The sequence below is a fragment of the Capra hircus genome, chromosome 1, assembly GCF_001704415.2.
Source record: "Capra hircus breed San Clemente chromosome 1, ASM170441v1, whole genome shotgun sequence".
Classification (NCBI taxonomy): Eukaryota; Metazoa; Chordata; class Mammalia; order Artiodactyla; family Bovidae; genus Capra; species Capra hircus.
Window position 1 is genome coordinate 56,702,748 of NC_030808.1, and position 25,124 is coordinate 56,727,871.

Consider the following 25,124-nt stretch of genomic DNA (forward strand, 5'->3'; position numbering starts at 1 on the left):
CCGGCGCACATAGCGCGGCCGAGAGGAGCTACCCCACGTCCGAGGTCAGGGGCAGAAGCCGGGAGGACCCCATGCCCGAGGGGCGGCGGCCAAGAGGAGTTATCCCACGACCGAGGTCAGGGGCAGCGGCCGAGAGTGCCAGGCTGCGACGGCGCAGGAACGGCCGGGAGGAGCAACCCCAGGTCCGAGGATCGGTGGCTGCGCGGGTGCAGGAGGGCCTAGAGGAGCTATTCCACGTTCAAGGTTAGGAGGGGCGGTGGTGAGGAGATACCGCTCATCCAAGGTAAGAAGCAGCGGCTATAAACACAAATATTTCCCCAGACACGACATTTTGTACTGCCAACAGCCAGGTTGGTCTACTCATTGTTTCCTAAAAGTCTTGGTCTCTTGCGTCTTCTGTTCTAAGCATCAGCTTCTTTTCTCTACGAAGACTTTGCTATGCTTAGTAGCTATCTGTTTCTTTTGAATTCATTTAACTTCAGTTGACACTGTCCACCGTGTTTATTGTATTGTCATTTAACTGCCTTCTGTGTGGTATGTTTTGCCTCCTTAACTAGAACATAAATTTTTGAACATGAAGTCATAGCTTATTGTCTGCTTATATCTTCCACATTACATGGCTGCCTGTAAAACAACCTACCAAACTGGGAGCAACTAGTGTTGCATGTGAGATTAAATGGCAGAATAAAGAGAGGGAACCATGAGACTATAGTTTCCAGAAATTCAGAAAAAGGAATCTTATTTTAAAGTTAATTTTTCCAATTAGAATTTAGAATTAGTGCCAGTAGAAGAATCTTCTGGCTAGCAGAAGGTGGTATAAGCATATTATCACACAAAGACAAATAAACTGTCTTCCTTCTACATCTCCAGCAAGACGTATGCACCCACTCATGTTGGGAAAACTGAACCAGCTTACCAGACTTCCGTTTAGGCTTATTTGAGGTGTTCTTATAGATGCTCTTATCCATCATGATCTTAGCAATTGATTCCATAGGCTCTTGATTCTAAAAATGGAGATAGGAGTTAAGTTAATAAGATGTATAAAACAGAGCTGGTGTCAAATCTGGTCTGTAGGTCAGGGGACCTACAGCTGGGACTCCTGGCAGTGGCAGCACTGTATGGGGACCAAAATGTTCTGTAAGGAACCACTTAATGTTGTGACAGGCTTTTTAATGATGTAAAGGAAAAGCTACAGTTCTGGGCTGGCAGTAATCAGGGAAAACTTTGAGGGGAGAGGGATGGGAGTTGGCTCAGAAACACAACCAAGATTTACCATCAGGGAGAACAAGCATTTATTAAATAACAGAATTTGTTGATCTTCTCTGTATGTCTAACTAGCTGATGTTTCTATCATTTAATGGACTCTCACTTTCAAACTACTTCCTCTGTGTTAACAACTCTCATGCAAATAATTTTCTTTTTAATGAAATGAAAGCAGCAGTTTGGGACATTATATACTGGGAGAGCATTAGCTTTCCTGGCTCCTCCCTTCATTCCCCCAAATACGCTATTAAGATAAGTCCTACAAGCTTGGCAGCCTACCAAGGCTAAGGAGAAAGATGACTTAATCAGTAAGCAGGAAGGAGCCATCTTATATTTTATCTTAAGTGTCTTCCTCATCATTTTTTGTTTGTTTATTAACTGTAATTTCCTTTTGTTATTTCCTAGTCTTTGGCAGAAACTATGTTTGGGAGAATTAGAGGAGGTGATTATATTCATGGTTTTTTTTAAGAAAGTTAATATGGGAAGAGCAAAAGACATTTGGAGAAGCAGTTTACAATGTTAAGAAGCAGTCTCAAATACTTTGTGGTGTACCTCCCATTTCTTTAATCTCCATAGCAGCACCATATGAAAGTGACTTATTTTATCTGTTTTATAGACAGGGAGAATGATGCTAAGGCAGGTTGACAGATTTGTTCAAGGTCACATGGCTAATTGTGATGGAATCAGTAAGCAAACCAGAGACTTTCATGCTACACCCCACACTCTCAACCCCTAGGCTATTGAGTCAGCAGTTTGAGGCAACAAGAAACAACTAGGGAGGGTTTGAGGGAAAACTTCCCCAGGAAGACTCTAAAACTCAAGGATAAACTGAACTTCCTGCTTTTACGTAGAATGAGAACTTACATATTAAAGAAGGGTGTTGGGCTCTTTAAGACTTGAGAACTTGGACACATTTGAGTTAAAGACGGACATGAATAAAACACCTTCAATGTCCCTCATGGAACTTTTAATAACCTTTCATTCAACATATACTCGTGAGGCAAGTTTCGGGGGAGAAGAAGAATGTGTTTTGAGTTTGATGCCTTCTGCTAATAGAGTAAGTGGACTGAATCGATGTAAAATGTCTTTAACAATCAAATATACAATTTTCTGATGTATTCATTTGTAGCAGCTATTTCTCATATTCTGGGTATTATAATTAGCATCTCCTGGGACAATACTACAAGCTTGGAAAAGACTAGAAATAAAAATAAATTCTCTACCTCACTTGGAACTCCCTAAAATCCAGTCTACAGTTAGGCTGGTGGAGATCTAGTGAGGTCCAGGTAGGCTGGTGGAGATCTAGTGAGGTCCAGGTAGGCTGGTGGAGATCTAATGAGGTACAGTTGTCTCTAGGTACTTGCAGGGCCCTGGTTCCGGGAGAGCACTCCCTCTTCCCATGAATACCAATATCAAGGGATGCTCAAGTCCCGTATGTACAATGACATAGTACAGTCAGGGCCCAGGAGCCACATGTTCCGTGTTCTAGGATATGAAGAACTGACTGTATTTTCATTCTATTTCTCAGTTTACCTGAGTATATGTCTCTTCTTGAGAGAGATTTTCATTTGTTCCACTTTTGGCTCCTTCAAAATCAATATTTGTCTCTTCTTGAGAGAGATCTTCATGTGTTCCATTTTCACCTGCTTCAAATTGAGTATGTGTCTCTTCTGGAAGGGGATATTCACATGTTCTGGACTCAGCTCCTTCAGAAAAGACTGCGTTAATTCAAACACTGAAACAAATTACCATATTAATTAGTCCAACTATCCAATTCAACCAATTTCAAGTCACTGTGATCTGAAATTGGTGGCAATTTCAGTTGGTAGGAAGTGGGATCACTTAAAAAAAAAAAGAGAGATTAAAAGTCTTTTATTATAGAGATTGTGTAACAAATGTGCAGAAAGTTTGGAAAGTACAGAGACTTTACTGTCCCACCATCGCCAAAGTACTTTTATATCAATATGTATTGAGCATGCCAGGCCCATTGTTAAGCAATGGGGATACATAAGAAAGCAAATGAATGATCATCTGTGCTCTCTTGGAGAAGACGGATCAGCAAACATACGAACAAAAAAATACATGATGGGAAAATAGGACTGTGTGCATAATGGGCTATGGGAGCACAGGGAAAGTGCAGTTCTGTGAATTTGGGATGTATCGGTAATGCTGAGATTTAAGGAACAAGAATTTTACTCCATGGAATGGGGAGATGTGGGACAAGCACTTTTAGAGGGTTCTAGGCAGAAGGAAGGGAAAAAAATGTGCAAAGGTTCAGGAACGAGAGACCATATTATGTGAACCATTAGCCGTTTGGTATGGCCACATTTTCGATTGTGGGGAGGGAAGGTATCTGAAGAATGAGCAGATGATGAAGTTTCCCGTACTATGTCCTAATTCTGCTTAATATGAAGATCAGTGGGGACCCATGGAATGACAGTATTGTGTTCACATGGATTCAAAAGTTTATAATTGTAATGCAATAAAGATAAAATTTGTTTAAAATTAGCAAGACAATGTTGTATCAGTGCTACTTTTACTTGACATGTATCATCGGTCTTTTCCAAGGTACTACCTGGGAAATTAATTGTTTAATGCTTATTAAGCATTCAATTGTGTTAATTTAATTAACCATTCATTTATCATTAGACATTTTGATAACTTCTGATTTCTATCCTTATAAATAATGCTTAATTACCTTAATTACTTTTTTCTTTTTTAAATTAATTTTTTTTATTGAAGGATAATTGCTTTACAGAATTTTGTTGTTTTCTGTCAAACCTCAACATGAATTGGCCATAGGTATACATATATACCCTCCCTTTTGAAGCTCCTACCCATCTCCCTCTCCATCCCGCCCCTCTAAATTGACACAGAACACCTGTTTGAGTTTCCTTAGCTATACAGCAAATTCCCATTGGCTATATCTATTTTACATATGGTAATGTAAGTTTTCATGTTACTCTTTCCATACATCTCACCTCCTCCTCCTCTCTCCCCATGTCCATAAATCTATTCTCTATGTCTCTATGTTTCTCCATTGCTGCCCTGTAAATAAATTTCTTCAGTACCATTTTTCTAGATTCCAATATATGCATTAGAATATGATATTTATCTTTTTTCTTTCTGACTTACTTCCCTTTGTATGGTAAGTTCTGGGTTCATCAGTCTCATTAAAACTGACTCAAATATGTTCCTTTTTATGGCTGAGTAATATTTCATTGTGTATATGTACCACAACTTCTTTATCTATTCATCTGTGAATGGACATCTAGGTTGCTTCCATGTTTTAGCTATTGCAAGTACTGCTGCAATGAACAATGGGATACATGGGTATTTTTCAATTGTGATTTCCTCAGAGTATATGCCTAGGAGTGGGATTGCTGGGTCATATGTTGGTTTTATTCCTAGTTTTTTAAGGAATCTCCATACCGTCTTCCATAGTGGCAGTATCTATTTACATTACTACCAACAGTGCAAGAGCATTCCTTTTTCTCCACACCCTCTCCAGCATTTATTGAGTATAGACTTTTTGATGATGGCCATTCTGACTGGTGTGAGGTGATACCTCATTGTAGTTTTGATTTGCATTTCTGTAATAATGAACAATGGTGAGCATTTTTTCATATGTTTGTTAGCCATCTGTATGTGTTCTTTGGAGAAATGTCTGTTTAGGTCTTCCACTTTTTGATTGGGTTGTTTGTTTTTCTGGTATTGAGTTGTATGAGCTGCTTGGATATTTTGGAGATTAATCCTTTGTCAGTTGTTTTATTTGCTATTATTTTCTCCTATTCTGAGGGTTCTCTTTTCACCTTGCTTATAGTTTCCTTTGCTGTGCAAAAGCTTTTATGTTTCATCAGGTCCCACTTGTTTACTCTTGTTTTTATTTCCATTAGGCCATGAAATTAAAAGACGCTTACTCCTTGGAAGAAAAGTTATGACCAACCTAGATAGCATATTCAAAAGCAGAGACATTACTTTGCTAACAAAGGTCCATCTAGTCAAGGCTATGGTTTTTCCAGTGGTCATGTATGGATGCGAGAGTTGGACTGTGAAGAAAGCTGAGCACCGAAGAATTGATGCTCTTGAACTGTGGTGTTGGAGAAGACTCTTGAGAGTCCCTTGGACTGCAAGGAGATCCAACCAGTCCATTCTGAAGGAGATCAGCCCTGGGATTTCTTTAGAAGAAATGATGCTAAAGCTGAAACTCCAGTACTTTGGCCACCTCATGCGAAGAGTTGACTCATTGGAAAAGACTCTGATGCTGGGAGGGATTGGGGGCAGGAGGAGAATGGGACGACAGAGGATGAGATGGCTGGATGGCATCACTGACTCGATGGACGTGAGTCTGAGTGAACTCCAGGAGTTGGTGATGGACAGGGAGGCCTGGTGTGCTGCAATTCATGGGGTTGCAGAGTCAGACACGACTGAGCAACTGAACTGAACTGAGGAGGTGGGTCATAGAGGACCCTGCTTTGACTTATGTCATCGAGTGTTCTGCCTATGTTTTCCTCTAAGAGTTTTATAATTTCTGGTCTTACATTTAGGTCTTTAATCGATTTTATCTTTGTGTATGGTGTTAGGAAATGTTCTAATTTCATTCTTTCACATGTAGCTGTCCAGTTTTCCTAGCACCATTTATTGAAGAGGCTGTCTTTACCCCATTGTATATTCTTGCCTCCTTTGTCAAAAATAAGGTACCCATAGGTGCATGGGTTTATTGCTGAGCTTTCTATCTTGTTCCATTGGTCCATATTTATGTTTTTGTGCCAGTACCATACTGTCTTGATGACTGTAGCTTTGTAGTATAATCTGAAATCAGAAAGTTGATTCTTCCAGCTCCTTTCTTCTTTCTCAAGACTGCTTTGGCTATTCAGGGTCTTTTATGTTTTCATATGAGTTGTGAAATTTTTATTCTAGTTCTGTGAAAAATGTTATTGGTAATTTGATAGGGATCACATTGAATCTGTAGATTGCATTTGCTAGTATAATAATTTTCACAATATTGATTCTTCCTACCCAGGAACATGGAATATCTCTCCATCTGTTTATGTCATCTTTGATTTCTTTCATTAGTGTCTTATAATTTTCTGTGTACAGGTCTTTTGTCTCCTTAGGTGAGTGTATTCCTAGCTATTTAATTTTTTTTTGTTGCAATGGTGAATGGGATTGATTACTTAATTGCTTTTTCTGATTTTTCATTGTTAGTATATTGAAATGCAAGTGATTTCTGTGTATTGATTTTGTATCCTGTAACTTTACTAAATTCACTGATTAGCTCTAGTAATTTTCCGAGACTATCTTTAGGGTTTTCTATGTCATGTCATCTGCAAACAGTGAGAGCTTTACTTCTGTTCTGATCTGAATTCCTTTCATCTCTTTTTCTTCTCTGATTGCTGTAGCTAGGACTTCCAGAACTATGTTGAATAATAGTGGTGAAAGTGTATACCCTTGTCTTGTTCTTGATCTTAGGAGAATGCTTTCAATTTTTGACCATTGAGAATAATGTTTGCTCTAGGCTTATCATATATGGCCTTTACTATGTTGAGGTAGGTTCCCTCTAAGCCCATTTTTGAAGATTTTAATCATAAATGGATGCTGAATTTTGTCAAGGGCTTTTTCTGCATGTATTGAGATTTTCATATGGTTTTTATCTTTCAATTTATTAATATGGTGTATCACATTGATTAATTTGCATATATTGAAGAATCCTTGCATCCCTGGAATAGATCCTATTTGATCATGGTGTATGAGCTTTTTGATGTGTTGCTGAATTCTGTTTGCTAAAATTTTGTTGAGGATTTTTGCATCTATGTTCATCAGTGATATAGGCCTATAGTTTTCTTTTTCGTGTTGTCTTTGTCTGATTTTGGTATCAGGGTGATGGTGGCCTTTTAGAATGTTTGGAAGTGTTCCTTCATCTGCAGTTTTTGAAAGAGTTTTAGAAGGATAGGCATTAGCTCTTCTCTAAATGTTTGATAGAATTCTCCTGTGAAGCCATCTGGTCCTGGGCTTTTGTCTTTTGGGAGATTTTTGATCACAGCTTCAATTTCAGTGCTTGCAATTGGGTTGTTCATAATTTCTATTTCTTCCTGGTTCAGTCTTGGAAGATTGAACTTTTCTAAGAATCTGTTCATTTCTTCCAGATTATCCATTTTATTGCTATATAACTGTTCATAATAGTCTCTTATAATCCTTTGTATTTCTGCATTGTCTGTTGTCACCTCTCCTTTTTCATTTCTAACTTTGTTGATTTGACTCTTCTTTCTTTTTTTCTTGATGAGTCTGGCTAATGGTTTGTGAATTTTATTCATCTTCTCAGAGAACCAGCTTTAGTTTTATTAATCTTTACTACTGTATAGACATTTTGATAACTTCTAATTTTTATTCTTATAAATAATGCTTAATTACCTTAATTACTTTTTGCTTTATTTATTTACAATAAATGTCTAGAAATTATATTATTAATTTATCTTTATTGAGATATAATTGACATATTTAGAAATTACATTATTTAAGCAAGGGGTATAAACACTTTTAGGGCTTTTGGAATTTTGTGATAAACTTATTTGATCAATTTGTACTGGTGTCAAGATAAGAATGTATATCAGGAAAACTACATTTTGAAAAGTTTTTGAATTTATTTTTAATTGGAAGATAGTTGTTTTACAATGTTGTGTTGGTTTCTGCATTCAACAACATGAATCGGGCATCAGTTAGTTCAGTTCAGTTCAGTCGCTCAGTCGTGTCCAGCTCTTCGCGACCCCATGAATCGCAGCACGCCATGCCTCCCTGTCCATCACCAACTCCTGGAGTTCACTCAAACTCATGTCCATCAAGTCGGTGATGCCATCATACTAGCTCATCCTCTGTCGTCCCTTTCTCCTCCTGCCCCCAATCCCTCCCAGCATCAGAGTCTTTTCCAATGAGTCAACTCCTTCTCATGAGGTGGCCAACATACTGGAGTTTCAGCTTCAGCATCAGTCTTTCCAATGAACACCCAGGACTGATTTCCTTTAGGATGGACTGGTTGGATCTCCTTGCAGTCCAAGGGACTCTCAAGAATCTTCTCCAACACCACAGTTCAAAAGCATCAATTCTTCGGTGCTCAGCTTTGTTCACAGTCCAACTCTCACATCCATACATGACCATCCATGTACATGAATCAGGCATAAGTATACATAAATCCCCCTTTCTCTTAAACCTCTCTCCCACTCACTACATTTTTTGAGCTTTAGTCATTATAATACTTTAAAAATCTCACAATGAAATAGGCTAATATTTAATTTCTGTTTCTTTAAATATTAGTAGTGTTGAACTTTTGTCTACATTTTGTTTTCAATAAAACTTTTCTTCCATGAACTGTCCTTTGTTGATCTCTTGATTGGTAATATTTCAGAGAAGTAAAAAATATTAAAGAATATTTATTCCATAATTAAAATATAACTCAATTTTTAAAACTATCTCAAATTTATTTTCCAAATTTTAATCAATAGCTTATGGCAGTTATTAAATAATCACTTATATTATGATTCAATTTCATTCATGCAAAATTTGTATGTATGGAGAATAGGCTTATAATAAGGTTATTTATTCAGGTCTATGATTTATGTCTCTATTATTCAGACAACAAACAACATTTTCATTATTACTGCTATATAAAATGTTTTAACTTTTGGAAAGAACTAGAAATTTCCTCATCAATCTTTTCTTCATTTTATTTTTATATACTTATAATGTTTATAATATATGATACTTATTTTAATTATGTATTTATTTTATAGATTAAGTATAGAATAATTTCTAACTATAACTTAGATATTCTCAGTCATAGTTCACACATTGGATATCAAATATGGCAGTTAAAAGATTCCTCAATACTTTAGGCAGAGTGCATACAAGTTTCCAAATACTATAGGGTTATTTCATAAAAGAAAAATAAGTTCCCAATTATTCAAAGAATTCTAACTTACACACCTGATGTTGTTGGATGAGCTGGTTTATGTGAAGCTATATACTTTCTAGTGTTCCACCTGAATCTTTTCGAATAAATCGAAGTTTGAACAATTGTTACCTTTGTGAAATCTTCAGTGCCTTGTATCTGAAAATCGACAGATTACAAGCTAATTTCTAAGTAAAAATCTAACAATGAAATGTTCTCTAGTAAGCTGCTATCTCAGACCTTCTCTAAATATCTGGGCCTGAAAACTGACACTGTAAATAGACATTGAAGTGAAGTGAAGTGAAAGTCGCTCAGTTCTGTCTGACTCTTTGCGACCCCATGGACTGTACAGTCCATGTAATTCTCCAGACCAGAATACTGGAGTGGGTAGCCCTTCCCTTCTCCAGGGGATCTTCTGAACTCAGGGATTGAACCCAGGTATCCCGCCTTGCAGGTGGATTCTTTACCATCTGAGCCACCAGGGAAGCCCAAATAAACATTAGATATAGCTAAATACTTGGATATGTTAGCTTTGTGAAAGTCAATATTCTCTGTACTCTCACTGATTTTAAATTATTTTGTCCATTTTTATTACAAATGAGAAAAACAGTGAAGATTTAATTATACATGACCCTTTAAAATATCACCCAGAGTATTTTTCTATGTGGCAAAAAGAAAGTCTGAATGTCAATGGATTTCAAGACATCTTCCAGTCCAAACTCATAGTGAGGAGAGCTTTATGCCCAGGACAGTACACAGAGTTGGGCAGGTTTGGGCTGCCTAAAGACTCTCTTTCTTGGTTATCTAAATTCCCGACCCAGAATCCCTAACTAAGCTCTATTATCACGTATTCAGGAATAGAGGTAGGGAGTACCATAGTTAAGAATAATGTTTCACTTCCTCTCACTGGCTATCAGATTAGTGGTATCCACGTGGAAAATTTTCTTATGACCATTTCTCAGTTCAGGATTCCTCTTACCTCCAATACATTTTTCTTGTGTCCCATATTTACCTTTTAAGCACTTCTATCATAACGGGACATGGAACAACAGACTGGTTCCAAATAGGAAAAGAAGTACATCAAGGCTGTATATTGTCACCCTGCTTATTTAACTTATATGCAGAGTACATCATGAGAGATGCTGGGCTGGAGGAAGCACAAGCTGGAATCAAGATTTCCAGGAGAAATATCAATAACCTCAGATATGCGGATGACACCACCTTTATGGCAGAAACTGAAGAAGAACTGAAGAGTCTCTTAATGAAAGTGAAAGAGAGCGAAACAGTTGGCTTAAAGCTCAATATTCAGAAAAGATCATGGCATCCAGTCCTATCACTTCGTGGCAAATAGATGGGGAAACAGTGGATACAGTGGCTGACTATTTTTCTGGGCTCCAAAATCACTGCAGTTGGTGATTGCAGCTGTGAAATTAAAAGACGCTTACTCCTTGGAAGGAAAGCTATGACCAACCTAGACAGCACATTGAAAAGCAGAGATATTACTTTGCCAACAAAGGTCCGTCTAGTCAAGGCTATGGTTTTTCCAGTGGTCATGTATGGATGTAAGAGTTGGACTATAAAGATAGCTGAGCGCCAAAGAATTGAAGCTTTTGAACTGTGGTGTTGGAGAAGACTCTTGAGAGTCCCTTGGACTGCAAGGACATCCAACCAGTTCATCCAAAGCTCAGTCCCAGGTGTTCATTGGAAGGACTGATAGCTGAAACTGAAGCTCCAATACTTTGGCCACCTGATGCAAAGAGCTGACTCATTTGAAAAGACCCTGATGCTGGGAAAGATTGAGAGCAGGAGGAGAAGAGGACGACAAAGGATGAGACGGTTGGATGACATCACCGACTTGATGGACATGGGTTTGGGTAGACTCTGGGAACTGGTGATGGACAGGGAGGCCTGGCGTGCTGCGGTTCAAGGGGTCACAAAGAGTTGGACATGACTGAGCGACTGAACTGAACTGATCATGGCTGTAAACATTTATGGATCTATTTTTACATATTTCTTTTTGCTTGATTGAGAGATCTCTTGAGGGCAAGTTGCAAGACTCATTTGTTTTGAACGCTCTAGCATCTAGCACTGTGTCTGTCATGTGTGTGAAGTCACATGGTTGTGTCCGACTCTTTGCAACCCCATGGACTGTAGCCTACCAGGCTCCTCTGTCCATGGGATTTTCCAAGCATTAGTAGTGGATTGCCGTTTCCTTCTCCAGGGGATCTTCCCAACCCAGGGATCGAACCCAGGTCTCCCACATTGTAGACAGACGCTTTACCGTCTAAGCCACAAGCCTAAAAAATACTTTAATTAAATCTAGGTCTCTCTTTCAATTTACTTTCTTTAGCAGTATTTTATGTGTCCTCTGACTCCCGCAGACATGTACCTCTCTTACTCTACCCAAGTCCACACACATACATGCACAAACACACACATATACTATGATATTCCTTCATTCTCTCTTTCTTTTTATGGCACAGTTTTTCATTTTAATTGGGCTTCCCTGGAGGCTCAGACAGTAAAGAAACTGCCTGCAATGCAGGAGACCCAGGTCCTGGGGAAGGGAATGGCTACCCACTCCAGGATTCTTGCCTGTAGAATCCCATGGACAGAGGAGCCTGGTGGGCTACATCCATGGGGTTGTAAAGAGATGGACATGACTGAACAACTAACCACACACGTAACTCAACAGCTTAAATATGAGAAAGTCCTTCATTGTTACATTCACTTTCAAAGTAGCTGAAGAGATACCAGTAATACTCACTTCAGCTTAGGACTGAGAGAACTTTTTTTACAGCACTGTTGAAATAATCCAGAGAGAGTAGTCCTGCAATATGTACATGAACTGAATAGGTCCTCTTTTGCTATTTACAGTTGTACCAAAATAGAACTGTGGTCAAAATGTATAGCTTGGCCTGATTCATTGATAGTGAATAGGAACAGGTTGGTGTTTGGGCTACCCAGTGCTAAAGCAATCAGTGAACTTGGAGCGTGTGTGCTGTGTGTGTGTTCATGGCGTGGCAGGGGAATGGGAGAGAATGGGAAGGTGGGAAAGTGACACTTTTTCTACTATTAACTCATTGTTGGACAAATGGAATATTGACCTGAAGATATGAATCAATATTTCTTTACCTGATGACATGTTATAGGAATTAAGAAAGGAGCCTTATAAGCTTTGCGTAACTGACAGTCTTCCACAGCTCCATGGATGAGGATGACATAAATCACTGTTTCATCATAGATATCGGTTTTGGTATTCTTTGGTATATCTTTTACATAAATGTTACTGAGTTTTAATTGCATCTTGTAATTCCAATCCTATAAGAAAAATACAATTTCACAGTCTACTGTTTATAAAGATTAATATAAATTCCTAAATAATTAATTTCTAACAATACTTTAGTTCATTTTCATTCAGAGAGAAGGACAATTTCACATAAGCACCTCTTACCTCATAAGATAAATGTTCCCTGATTTTTTTGGCAGTAATAGAAAGTCCAAGTTTTAGCCACATTCTGTATTCAATGTGAGGACAAAATTGTTCAAAAGCTTCATACAAGTGATTTTTGGGGATAAAACATGTCTGGAAAAAAAGAGGATATAAACTTACTATTTCATTCTGTGCATTCATGATTCAATGAAATGAAATTTTCTCTTATATACATGTAATATTAAAGTTAATAATACTTAAATTATGCAGATTCATTTTATTGCCTGAAAACCTAATGAAATGTATCTATTTAGTAAATATGGGGCAGTCTTGTTATATACTAAGTATTAAAAGGCTGTATGATTTAATGAGACTTCTTATTATCTTATAGATTCTGAAAAAAATAGAACACAAAGACTCAAAGATCATTTAACCTTTTAAACTAAAGACATAAGTATTTCTAAAAACATTATTTGGGGGGAGCAAATATTTTGGTCAGTAATAAAATTCTCATACTAACAGTGATTAGACTACTGACTCTTAGGAATAAGCTGCTATGAAGACACAAGAGATTGTGTTTGTTGGTTTTAAATTCTCTTGGTAATCAGCCATGAGTATGTTTGCTGGGTAATATAGTAAATATGTATTTAAAATAAACTGCTAAACTGTTTTCAGATGAGGCTGTAACATTTTACCCTTTATTTAGCCACGTATGAGAATTTCAGTTGCTTAACATCCTTGCTAATACTTTGTGTTCAATCTACGTATTTTTAGCCAATGTAGTATGTATATAGTGATACCTTATCATGATTTTAATTTGCATTTCTCTGAGCATTAAAAGACGCTTACTCCTTGGAAGAAAAGTTATGACCAACCTAGATAGCATATTGAAAAGCAGAGACGTTACTTTGCCAACAAAGGTCCGTCTAGTCAAGGCTATGGTTTTTCCAGTGGTCATGTATGGATGTGAGAGTTGGACTGTGAAGAAAGCTGAGCGCCGAAGAATTGATGCATTTGAACTGTGGTGTTGGAGAAGACTCTTGAGAGAGATCCAAGCTGTGAGGAGATCCAACCAGTCCATTCTGAAGGAGATCAGCCCTGGGATTTCTTTGGAGCAAATGATGCTAAAGCTGAAACTCCAGTACTTCAGCCACCTCATGCGAAGAGTTGATTCATTGGAAAAGACTCTGATGCTGGGAGGGATTGGGGGAAGGAGGAGAAGGGGACGACAGAGGATGAGATGGCTGGATGGCCTCACAGACTCGATGGACGTGAGTCTGAGTGAACTCCAGGAGATGGTGATGGACAGGGAGGCCTGGTGTGCTGCGATTCATGGGGTCGCAAGGAGTTGGACACAACTGAGTGATTGAACTGAACTGAACTGAACTGAGCACTAATGATATTGAGCGTCGTCTTCATATGTTTATGGGCCATTTGTATATTCTTTTATGAAGTATCTATTCAAATCCATTGTGCAATTTTAAATCCTGAAGCATAGTTGATTTACAATATTTTATTAGTTTTAGGTGTACAACATAGTGATCCAATATTATTATAGATTATACTCCATTTAAAGTTATTATGAAGTATTGACCCTATTCCCTGTGCTGTACAATATATCCTTCACACATGGTAATTTGTACCTCTTAAGCCCCAAGCAAGAATACTGAAGTGGGTTGCTCTGTTTTGTCCTACCCCCTTTCCTCTCCCTACTGATAACCACTACTTTGTTTTCCATTTCTATAAGTCTGTTTCTGTTTTGTCATATTAACTTGTTTTTTTTTTTTTAGATTCTGCATAAAAGTGATAACTTACAGTACTTGTCTTTCTCTGTCTTTCTATTATTTCATTAAATATAATACCTTCCAAGTCCATCCATGTTGTTGCAAATAGCATAATTTCATTCTTTTTTGGTTTAGTAATACTGTGTGTGTGTGTATGTGTGTATATATATATATCTCAGATCTTCTTTATCTGTTCATTTGTTGATGGACATTTTGGTTGCTTTCACATCTTGGTTGTTATAAATAATACTAGTGTGAATATGGAGAAACATGGATCTTTTCAAATTCATGTTTTTATTTTCTTCACATACCTATCTAAGAGCAGAATTCCTGGATCATATGATAGCTCTATTTTTAGTTTTTTTGACCAACCTCCATACTGTTTTTCATAGTGGCATAAATTTACATTCCTGCCAACAGTGTAGGTTGGTGGTGTTGTAGTTGTTTAGTCACTAAGTCATGTCTGACTCTTTTGTGACCCCATGATCTGCAGCTTGACAGGCTCCTCTGTCCATGGGATTTCCCAAGTAAGAATATTGGAGTGGGTTGCCACTTCCTTCTTCAGGGGATCTTCCTGACCCAAGGCTCAAACCTACGTCTCTGGCATTGGCTGATGGATTATTTACTACTGAGCCACCAGGGAGACCTCGGAGGGTTCCCTTCATCCACATCCTCACCAATATTTGTTATTTGTAGACTTTTTGATGAGAGCCATTCTGACAGAGGTGAGGTAATAACTCACTGTAATATTGATTTGCATTTCTCTGATATTTACCAATGATGAGCATCTTTTCATGTGCCTGTTGACCTTCTGTATATCTTATTGGAAAAATATCTATTCAGGTCTTCTGCCCATTATGTAACTGAGTTGTTTTGATATTGAGTTGTATGAGCTGTTTATGTGTTTTGGATATTAATCTGTTATTGGTCATGCAATTTGCAGATATTTTCTGCTGATCAGTAGGATGATTTTTTATGTTGTCAATGGTTTCCTTTTCCACGGAAAGGCTTTTAAGTTTAATTAGGTACCATTTGCTTGTTTTTGCATTTGTTTCCTTTGCCTTAGGAGACATATTCAAAAAAATATTGCTATGGTTTATGTCAAAGAGTGTTCTGCCTATGATCCCATCTAGAGTTTACAGTTTACAGCCTTACATTTAGGTCTTTAATTAATTTTCAATTTTGTATTTAGTGTGAGAAAAAGTTATAATTTCATTATTTTATATGTAGTTGTCCAGTTTTCCCAGTAACACTTATTGAAGAGTCTGTATTTTCTCCATTGTATATTTTTGCCTTGATTTATATTAGTTGACCACGAGTACATAGGTTTATTTCTGTATTCTCTGCTCTGTTCCATTAATCTGTGTCTCCTTTGCCTTTAGCTTCTCTTCTTTTCTCAGCTATTTGTGAGGCCCCCTCAGACAACCATTTTGCCTTTTTGCATTTTTTTTTTTCCTTGGGGATGATCTTGATTCCTGCCTCCTGTACAATGTCATGAACCTCCGTCCCTAGTTCTTCAGGCACTCTGTCTATCAGATCTAATCCCTTGAATCTATTACTGCCTTCCACTGTATAATAGTAAGGGATTTGATTTAGGTCATACATGAATGGTCTAGTGGTTTTCCCTACTTTCTTCAATTTAAGTCTGAATTTGGCAATAGGAGTTCGTGATCTGAGCCACAATCAGCTCCCAGTCTTGTTTTTGCTGATTGTATAGAACTTCTCCATCTTTGGCTGCAAAGAATATAATCAGTCTGATTTTGGTATTGACCATCTGGTGATGTCCACATGTAAAGTCTTCTCTTGTGTTGTTGTAAGAGGGTGTTTGCTATGACCAGCGCGTTCTCTTGGCAAAACTCTGTTAGCCTTTGCCCTGCTTCATTTTGTACTGCAAGGCCAAATTTGCCTGTTACCCCAGGTATCTCTTGCCTTCCTATTTTTGCATTCCAGGCACCCATGATGAAAAGGACATCTTCTTTGGGTGTTACTTCTAGAAGGTCTTGTAGGTCTTCATAGAACTGTTCAACTTCATCTTCTTCAGTGTTATTGGTTAGGGCATAGATTTGGATTACTGTGATATTGAATGGTTTGCCTTGGAGATGAACAGAGATCATTCTGTCATTTTTGAGACTGCACCCAAATACTGCCTTTTGGACTCTTTTGTTGACTATGATGGCTATTCCATTTCTTCTAAAGAATTCTTGCTCACAGTAGAAGATATAATGGGCATCTGAATTAAAATTGCCCGTTCTAGTCCATTTTAGTTCACTAATTTTTAAAATGTCCATGTTCACTCTTGCCATCTCCTTGACCACTTCTAATTTACCTTGATTCACGGACCTAACATTCCTAACAAATGAATACTTTGTTTTAAAGTCTATATTCCGGATGTGAGTATTGTTACACAGCTTTCTTATTTCTATTTGCATGAAATATTTTTTCCCATCCCTTCACTTTCATTCTGTGTATATCTTTAGCTCTGAAGTGAGTCTCTGGTAATCATCATTGTTTTTTATCCAATCACCTAACCTATATCTTCTGAGCACTTAGTCTATTGACATTTAAAATGATTACTGATAGTTCAGTTCAGTTCAGTTCAGTCTCTCAGTCATGTCCGACTCTTTGCAACCCCGTGAATCGCAGCACACCAGGCCTCCCTGTCCATCACCATCTCCCGGAGTTCACTCAGACTCACGTCCATCGAGTCAGTGATGCCATCCAGCCATCTCATCCTCTGTCGTCCCCTTCTCCTCCTGCGCCCAGTCCCTCCCAGCATCAGAGTCTTTTCCAATGAATCAACTCTTCGCATGAGGTGGCCAAAGTATTGGAGCTTCAGCTTTAGCATCAGTCCTCCCAATGAACACCCAGAACTTATCTCCTTCAGAATGGACTGGTTGGATCTCCTTGCAGTCCAAGGGACTCTCAAGAGTCTTCTCCAACACCACAGTTCAAAAGCATCAATTCTTCGGTGCTCTGCCTTCTTCACAGTCCAACTCTCACATCCATACATGACCACAGGAAAAACCTTGACTAGACGGACCTTAGTCGGCAAAGTAATATCTCTGCTTTTGAATATACTGTCTAGGTATTGCCACTTGTTTTCTGTTTTTTTTTTTTTTTTTTTTTTTTTTTTTTGCGGTTCTTCTCTGTCCCTTTCTCTCCTTTTAGTTTCTCCCTTTGTGATTTGATGATTTTCTTTAGAGGTATGCTTTGTTCCTTTTTTCTCTAGCTTTATGTGTGTCTAGTTTAGGTTTTTGACTTGTGGTTACTATCAGGTTCATATATGTTAACCTGTAACTGGATCTACTTGTTTTAAACATAGTCATTTAAGTTCAAACATATCCTAAAATTACTTTCTTTACTCTCTTCTCCAAGGCTTTATGTCTTTGATGTCATATCCCTAACTATTTATTCTAGTCCTGGTTAACATTACAATTTTTTTGTCTTTTAATCTTATAATAACTTAACTGACTGATCCACAGGCTTTACTATATATTTGCCTTTACTAGTCGGTTATTTTTCCTTTCTTGACCTTTTTTACTGCCATCCCCAAACAACTCTTTTTAGTTCTAAAATTTTCATTTGATTCTTTTCTTCAATATCTCATAAAGACTATTTTTTCTTTAGTTGCTTGAATATGTTTCCTTTTAGTTCTTTGAATCTATCCTTAGCTCTTTAGTGTCTTCATTTAGTCCATAGTCTGGGTAATTTCAGGGTTGTTCCACTCCCCCTTTCCACATTAAGGGTCACGTTTTCATGTTTCTTTGCTTGCTTAGTAATTCATGATTCCTGAAGATAAATTGTTGATATTCCAGATTCTGTTATCTTCCTGTGATCGTTGCTGATGTTTGTTGCAGTAGACCCCTTCATTTACTGTCTGATAACCTTGACTTTGTACAGGTTGTGTTTTATGATTTGTTTTGTTTAATCAGTAGAAAACTCTAGGCATTTTCCATGATTGTGTAATTTCATGGTACTTAACTTCCAAACTGAAGTCTGCCAGGGCTTGCTCTCAGGCTTGTTTTAGTAAATTTAGAGTTAGTCTTACTAGGCCATGATACTTGCTCTTAAGGTGTATTCCTTCTGGTCGCTCACCTGCATGCCAGAGGTTTTAAAAAGTCTCTCTTTTCTATCAAGACAGAACCTTAAATTATCTCAAATCCCTGATACTCCTTGACCTTTAACATCTCTGTTCCATTCTTACCAATCTGGCAATTTAGTTTTGTCTTACCTTGTGCATTTGCATCCTATCCCTCAACCAAGGACTTGTGGACCACACAGATTCCTCAGGTCTCCCTCTGTGAACTCTGATCCTATGCCCCGCTCTACAGATTCCAATCTACTTTAGCTGCCGCAATTTCTAATCTCTCCCATCTCAGCACAGCAGGATCATTATTTTCCATTCGGATTCTTATTGAACTGCAGTCAGGAACTGTCCCAGTCAGAGGGTGGAGGTGGATGTGGAGCTCATCTAGTGAATTTTTCTTCTCTTGAGGTTTCCAGACTTAACATTGCCTGTTTTCCAATGGTTGAAAATATTTGCCTCATATATTTTGTCAAGTTATGGTTATTTATGGTAAGTGTGCCCCTATGTTCTTGGTAACTTCCTTATATCCAGAAGCAAAAGGCTAGAGTATTTTTATGCAAATGTCAGATATCATATAATTTCACATGAATATTCTAATATGCATTGTTGAATGATAGAGACAAAATTTTCCTTTGCCATCTTCTTCCTCCCCTTCCTCTTCCCTTTTTATTCCTTTGATTTGTTAAAAAATAAATGGGTTATTGGCCTGTTGACATCCCACACTCTAGATTTAGCTAATTATTCTCTCTTGGTGTCAGTTAACTTGTTTCCTGCATTTTCTGTAAACTGGTTGGACCTAGAGGCTTCAGGTTTTCTCTTTTCTTATGTAAGAAAAGTCCATGGTGCTAGTACTTCTGTTGCATCAGATCATGAAGCATGTGATGCCCAGTTGCCATTGTTTTAGTGATGCTAAGATTGTCTGTAGGTGATGTTAGCATGCTTTTTCATTATAAAGTGTGCTACTTACATTCCACTCAGTAGTTTTAGTATCAATTGGTGGTTATTGCGTAGGTCTATTATTTCATTGGGGCTGGCTAAATGGAGATATTTTAATTCTTTTATTCTACACTTATTGGTTTGAATTCTTCTATCAGAATAAGTTTCCTCATCTTATTTTTTTTTTGTAGTTTCTTTGAAAGAGTTCATAGAGGAAAGGCAAGATAAATGTTTAATTATTTCTTTTTTAAAATAAGCAATCCATTTTTAGAGACATAAGTTGATATCCTAGCAATCTTTTTAAAATAAAAAACTTGATACCATTATCAACTTATGAATTTTTATATGTTTGTGGTTTCATTATTTACAGTCATGTTCTTTTTGAATTCACATTAGGCCAGTGGGAGCTCCTGTTGCTTTGAGGATTTTGTTGTGAATTGTGTGTCAGAAACTTCTGTTCACTGTGCTCAACTTTCTATTAATAAATCCCAGCTCTTTGACTTTTTCCCTTCTTTGCCCTCCAAATTATGGTATTGACATTTAACATATCCCATCTAATTTCCCATGAGACATCTCATACAACCAGTTTCTCTCGTTAAATCCTTGTTCCAATATGGTAGGTTAACTTTTGCAAACCATTTTGCTAGGACACTACATTGTGTACATAAAGTTCTGTAACAAGTTTTATTCCTTTATTATTCTTATTTCTTAAAATATTTTCACTAGACTACAAATACATACAAATACAAAAATAACTTTAAATTTGGTGCTAGATATTTAACAAGCTATAATAATAAGACATAAGGTGACATTTTCTGACCTCTACTACAGTTTTGCAGGTGGCAGAATAGTTCATGGGTGCATTAGTCAAGCAGTTTAGCTCTCCTATTACTGCCCCACTGATCACAAAGTCTGTATAAGTTATCTGGTAATCTTTCTCCTCTGACTCCCAGATTATTTGATCAATTCCCAAACCTGGCTTTGATCTTTGAAGCTGTTCAATAACAAAGAAAAAAAAAATACATGTACCAGTTAACTTACCAAAAGTATTTAATTTATGGCTTTTCCCTTTAACAATTTTAATATTTAATGTATTACTCATAACTTTTAAAGTGAATTTAAAACATTCTTAAATACTCTCATCTTTCTGATTCTACCAACTCAACCAATTAATACCTGTCATAGAATAGCTAAATGCCTAACTCAAATATAAGATAAATAACAGCTTATCTTAATAACTTTCAACCTTAATGCTGATCCTTTTAAAGTTTCTTGTTATCTATGGGAAAGTATGATGCTGGGAGCCAGCATGGGGAATCCTGCCCATGGCAAAGGTCATGAGGAAGGGGGCCTGGCAAAAAGCAAAGGCTGAGATCAGGCCTCAGGGGTACCCCTGGATTTTCCTGAGCATCTACCCCTAGAACCAAAGTCTGCCTGCTTTATTGCGCTATGCTTTCCACCTACTCTTCTGATGTAACAGGGGACTATCCCCGACCACCTTTCTCTGGAAAGAGTTAACTTAGAGATCCAGATAACAGTCTCCTGCATATAAAAGGAGTGTCTCAGCTCAAACCCCTCTGATGGCTCTCTAACTTCTCTGACAGTTTTTGACTTTTACAACTTGTGATAGTTTACAGCCCCCAACCGCGAGAGGCACGAAGCTTAAAGCATCTTAAAGATATAGAGCCTTTTCTAAAAGGCAAAAAATTATATTGGTGATGGATTTCACTGTTGAGTCAATGACTGCTGCCAGGCCTCCATATTCTTTATCTTTTAGGCAGCTGGAGGATATTAATCAATGTAATTGGGATATAGAAAAAGGAATATAGTAGTTTTGATGTTAGCAACACTAGACTTTTGAGTTAATGAATTTTCTCTTTGTTATAAATCACTGCACTCCTCTTTTTTTGTTATAAATTGTTGTGTCCTTGCTATGTAAGAATGTAACCTTAATTAGTGCTTTCTGAGAGTGGCACCAGACTTTAGTAAGAACAACACTTTTAAGGCAAATAAGTTTTCTGGTTGACGGACCCTTATCAGAAAAGGGCCATAAAATGCTAATAGGCCTCCTGGCCAGAAGATGATGTATATCACCTAAGACTTGTGTATACAGCTAGGTATGCAGAGAGAAAGCCTGGTCTCAATAAGAGTCAGGTCTGCTGACACTGCATAATTTTGTATTACCCATTGATCTCTATGTATAACCAAAAGTATAAAAAGCTTTTCTGGTCAATAAAGGATGGGCCAGTTCCTGGAAAGACTGGTTCCCCCTTGTCTTCTTTTCTTTCTTACTTTATTTTCTAGCTGATTCCCATCTGGGGCACAGAGGCTAGCCATGTCTACTTATTTGCCCGGGCTTCTAAGACCCACTCGAGAGGGAGCCCAAGACAGGGTACCCTCCGCTATTCAAGCGGGCACCGGTGGCCTACGTAGGTGGTGCAAGTTTTTTATCTTGAGACTTTATTAGCTTCCCCGTAAACCAAGTTATTCAGCATCTTTTCTCCACTAATTTTCCTACTACACTATTCTTTCCTAATCTCTCTTTTCTAATTAAATAGTCCTTTCTAAGACGCTGACTCCATTCCCGCTTCGAATTCCCTGGATCCACCGGGGCTGGACCCCAACAGTATGGCTTAACAAGTGATAGCTGGTGTTATTCATTGTATTTGAGGAAGAGAACTGTTGTTTGGATAGTAGCTGCAGTCCTAAAAAAAGGATTAACAGAATTCTTACCATTGAAAGATATTTATTCCCAATTATGTAATGTTTTTAACTAATGCTCACAAGTGCATTTATAAATATCTCTGCCTTACCTTTACCATGCCTGAAATAATTACATAAATTCCTTTAGGCTCATCACCTTCTTCAAATATATCATTTCCACAATCAAATGTTACAACTCTGGATCCCTCCTAAAAAATGTCACCAAATACATAAACTATAAATAATATTTTAGCAGTGATTAGAGTTTACATTTTAATAAAAGTTTTATGCTTTAAAGTAAATATTACTCAAAAAGATCTGAGACATTGTATTAGTAATAAATTGTAAAAGAAAATAGAAATTATGGCTAAAAAAGAGAAAGTGGATATTAATGAATGTATGTAATTTCAGGTGGGGTATTTATACATAAATTAGAAAACAATCTAACTTAGGAATTAGAATGTATGGAAAGGTGAAAATATTTCTTTGGATGAAAAATAATCTGGACAGATACAAGCTAATGGCACATATATGTCTTAGATATACTTATGCTCTAAACAGCTGATGAGGTAATAAAAATTTAATCATTCAAAATATTTTAACCAGGTGAAAAAAAAATATAATTGGTCTTTTGGAACTTACTAGATATAGTAAGAACAGGTTAAGTCCATTTATTTGTTCATCCCAGAAACACTTATTGAACACCAAGTATGGGAGATACAACATGATAGGCACTGAGTAGTCAAAGTTTAATGAGGAAAAAATTATAGAAGGGGGGAGAGGTATAAAGGTAATAATTGTAATTATGCTATAATAAAGGTGTATAATGGAGGCAATGGTGACATCTTTTGTCCTCCAAACATAGGTTGGTCTTTTACTGGTATCTGACTCTAAAGCCTGCTTTTTAGAGAATGTTTCCAGAGAAGAAATCAGCAGAGGCAGTTTGGTGGTGGTGGTGGTGGGGGTGTGTTGGTGAAAACATTTTACGATCAGTATATAGCACTCACAGAGAAACAGAATTTAAAAAGCATAAAGTTCTTGGGGTACCATGAGTGAAACAAAAGTGAAAGTGTTTAGTCACTCAGTCATGTCCAATTCTTTGTGACCCCATGGACTGTAGCCTGCCAGGCTCCTCTGTCCATGGAATTCTCCAGGCAAGAATAGTGGAGGGGGTAGCCATTGCCTTCTTCAGGAGATCTTCCTGAGCCAGGGATTAAACCAGGGCCTCCCGCACTGCAGGCAGATTCTTTACCCTCTGAGTTGGGGTATATGACATATGGATAACTAAAGGTAAAGATGGAGAGATAAGTAGGGGGCAGATTATGGGAGAACTTTGCATGTCATTCAAAGGGATTTTGATTTTGATGTTACTCTATAGGTAATAAAGAATAACAAAGAGTATCATGGCTAAATCTTTAATTTTTAAAAGATCATTTATTGGTACATTAGAGATATTATTAGCAGGAAATACAAATATTACCTGAATGAAGCTTATATGGTCTTTGTCTTTATCTAGCCATGGGATATGATAGAGTGCTTCATCAACAGTAAGAGGTTTATATGTAGGTTGAAAATCAAGTATGTCTCTTTTTTTGGCCATTATTATCTAAAACCACCAAAGTTAAGAAAGGAGGTGAACAAAACTGGTGTTAATGAAATGTTTAAAACAATTATGATTTTGTACCATTTCCTTTTCTTGATCTCCTGAGATTTCTGTTCTTCCATGGAAAACTTCAACCTATCCCCTCTTGGAGCATTTTTCTATGTTATCCTTATTCTGAAGTCATAGATTATTTTTAAAAGTAAATCTTTTTACGGAAGTATAGCAGATATGCAAAAGTGCACAAGCCCTAAATGTCTGCTCAAAGAACATTTGCAACATAAAAGCATTTGCGTAACTATAACCAAGATTGAAAACATCTATTGCACCTTAGAATCCTCCTTTATGTTCTCTAGTCATTACTTCTACCCCAAATTAACACTCTTCTTCTATTACCATGGTTTAGCTTTTGTCTAGTTTTGAGTGGTATCTGCATGAAATCAGTGTATGTACTTGTTTGTGTTTCATTTATTCAACATTATGTTTCTGAAGTTCATCTATAACGTTCAGTTCAGTTCAGTCACTCAGTCATGTCTGACTCTTTGTGATGCCATGGACTGCAGCACACTAGGCCTGCCTGTCCATCACCAACTCGCGGAGTTTACTCAAGCTCATGTCCATTGAGTCAGTGATGCCATCCAACCATAATGTTGCAAGGAGCAAAAATTCTTTCCATGTTCACTGTTGTGTAGTGTTATGTTTTATCAATATACCACAGCTTTATTTATCTATTGCTGATTGACATTTGGGCTGTTCCAGTTTGGAACTTTTGAAATGCCGCTTGCTATGAGTGCTTGTTCACTGTACATATGTACACATTTCTGTTGTATACCTGATTATATAATTTAATTTCTATGTCTTAAGATATGTATATGTCCAAATTTAGTAAATTCTGCCAAACAATTTTCCAAAGTGATTGCATCAGTTTATACTCTCTTTCTAATGTTCCAGTTATTCCACATCATTGCCTACATTTGATATTGTCAGGCCTTTTTTTTTTTAAGTACTTTGATGATTATGTATTGGTATTTTATCTTAGTTTTTTATTTGCATTAAGCTTATGATGATGACACTTGGCATCTTTTCTTATATTTACCGGGTACTAGAATATTCTCTGTTGGGAAGTGCCTGTTTAAACTTTGTGCTGTTTTTTTAAAAACGTGAATTTTCTGTCTTGTTCTTATTGATTTGTAAGATATATTATGAAAATAAGCCCTTTGTTGGATATATTTATTTTGAAAATATCCTCTACCTGTTTTGTGAACTGTCTTATCATTATCTTGTATCTTTCTTTGCCTCTCATTTTCTGCATTACTGTCTTCTGTATTTAGTTAAATTTTTTTGTAGTGAAACACTAGAAACTCCCTTCTTGCCTA

At 37.2% G+C, this 25,124-nt stretch overlaps 1 protein-coding gene across 1 annotated transcript in view; it reads right to left on the reverse strand.

Annotated features, from left to right (window-relative positions):
• The window catches only part of SLC9C1 (solute carrier family 9 member C1), a 107,626-nt gene continuing 83,014 nt past the window's right edge, over positions 513 to 25,124 (reverse strand). The window contains exons 20-28 of the mRNA XM_005674974.2: positions 23,629 to 23,754; positions 22,259 to 22,357; positions 20,266 to 20,439; positions 12,660 to 12,791; positions 12,341 to 12,526; positions 9,241 to 9,364; positions 2,797 to 2,981; positions 917 to 1,004; positions 513 to 553 (exon numbers count right to left, since the gene is read on the reverse strand). Coding sequence (XP_005675031.1) covers positions 513 to 553; positions 917 to 1,004; positions 2,797 to 2,981; positions 9,241 to 9,364; positions 12,341 to 12,526; positions 12,660 to 12,791; positions 20,266 to 20,439; positions 22,259 to 22,357; positions 23,629 to 23,754 — 1,155 coding nt within the window. The remainder of the gene's footprint in view (positions 554 to 916; positions 1,005 to 2,796; positions 2,982 to 9,240; positions 9,365 to 12,340; positions 12,527 to 12,659; positions 12,792 to 20,265; positions 20,440 to 22,258; positions 22,358 to 23,628; positions 23,755 to 25,124) is intronic.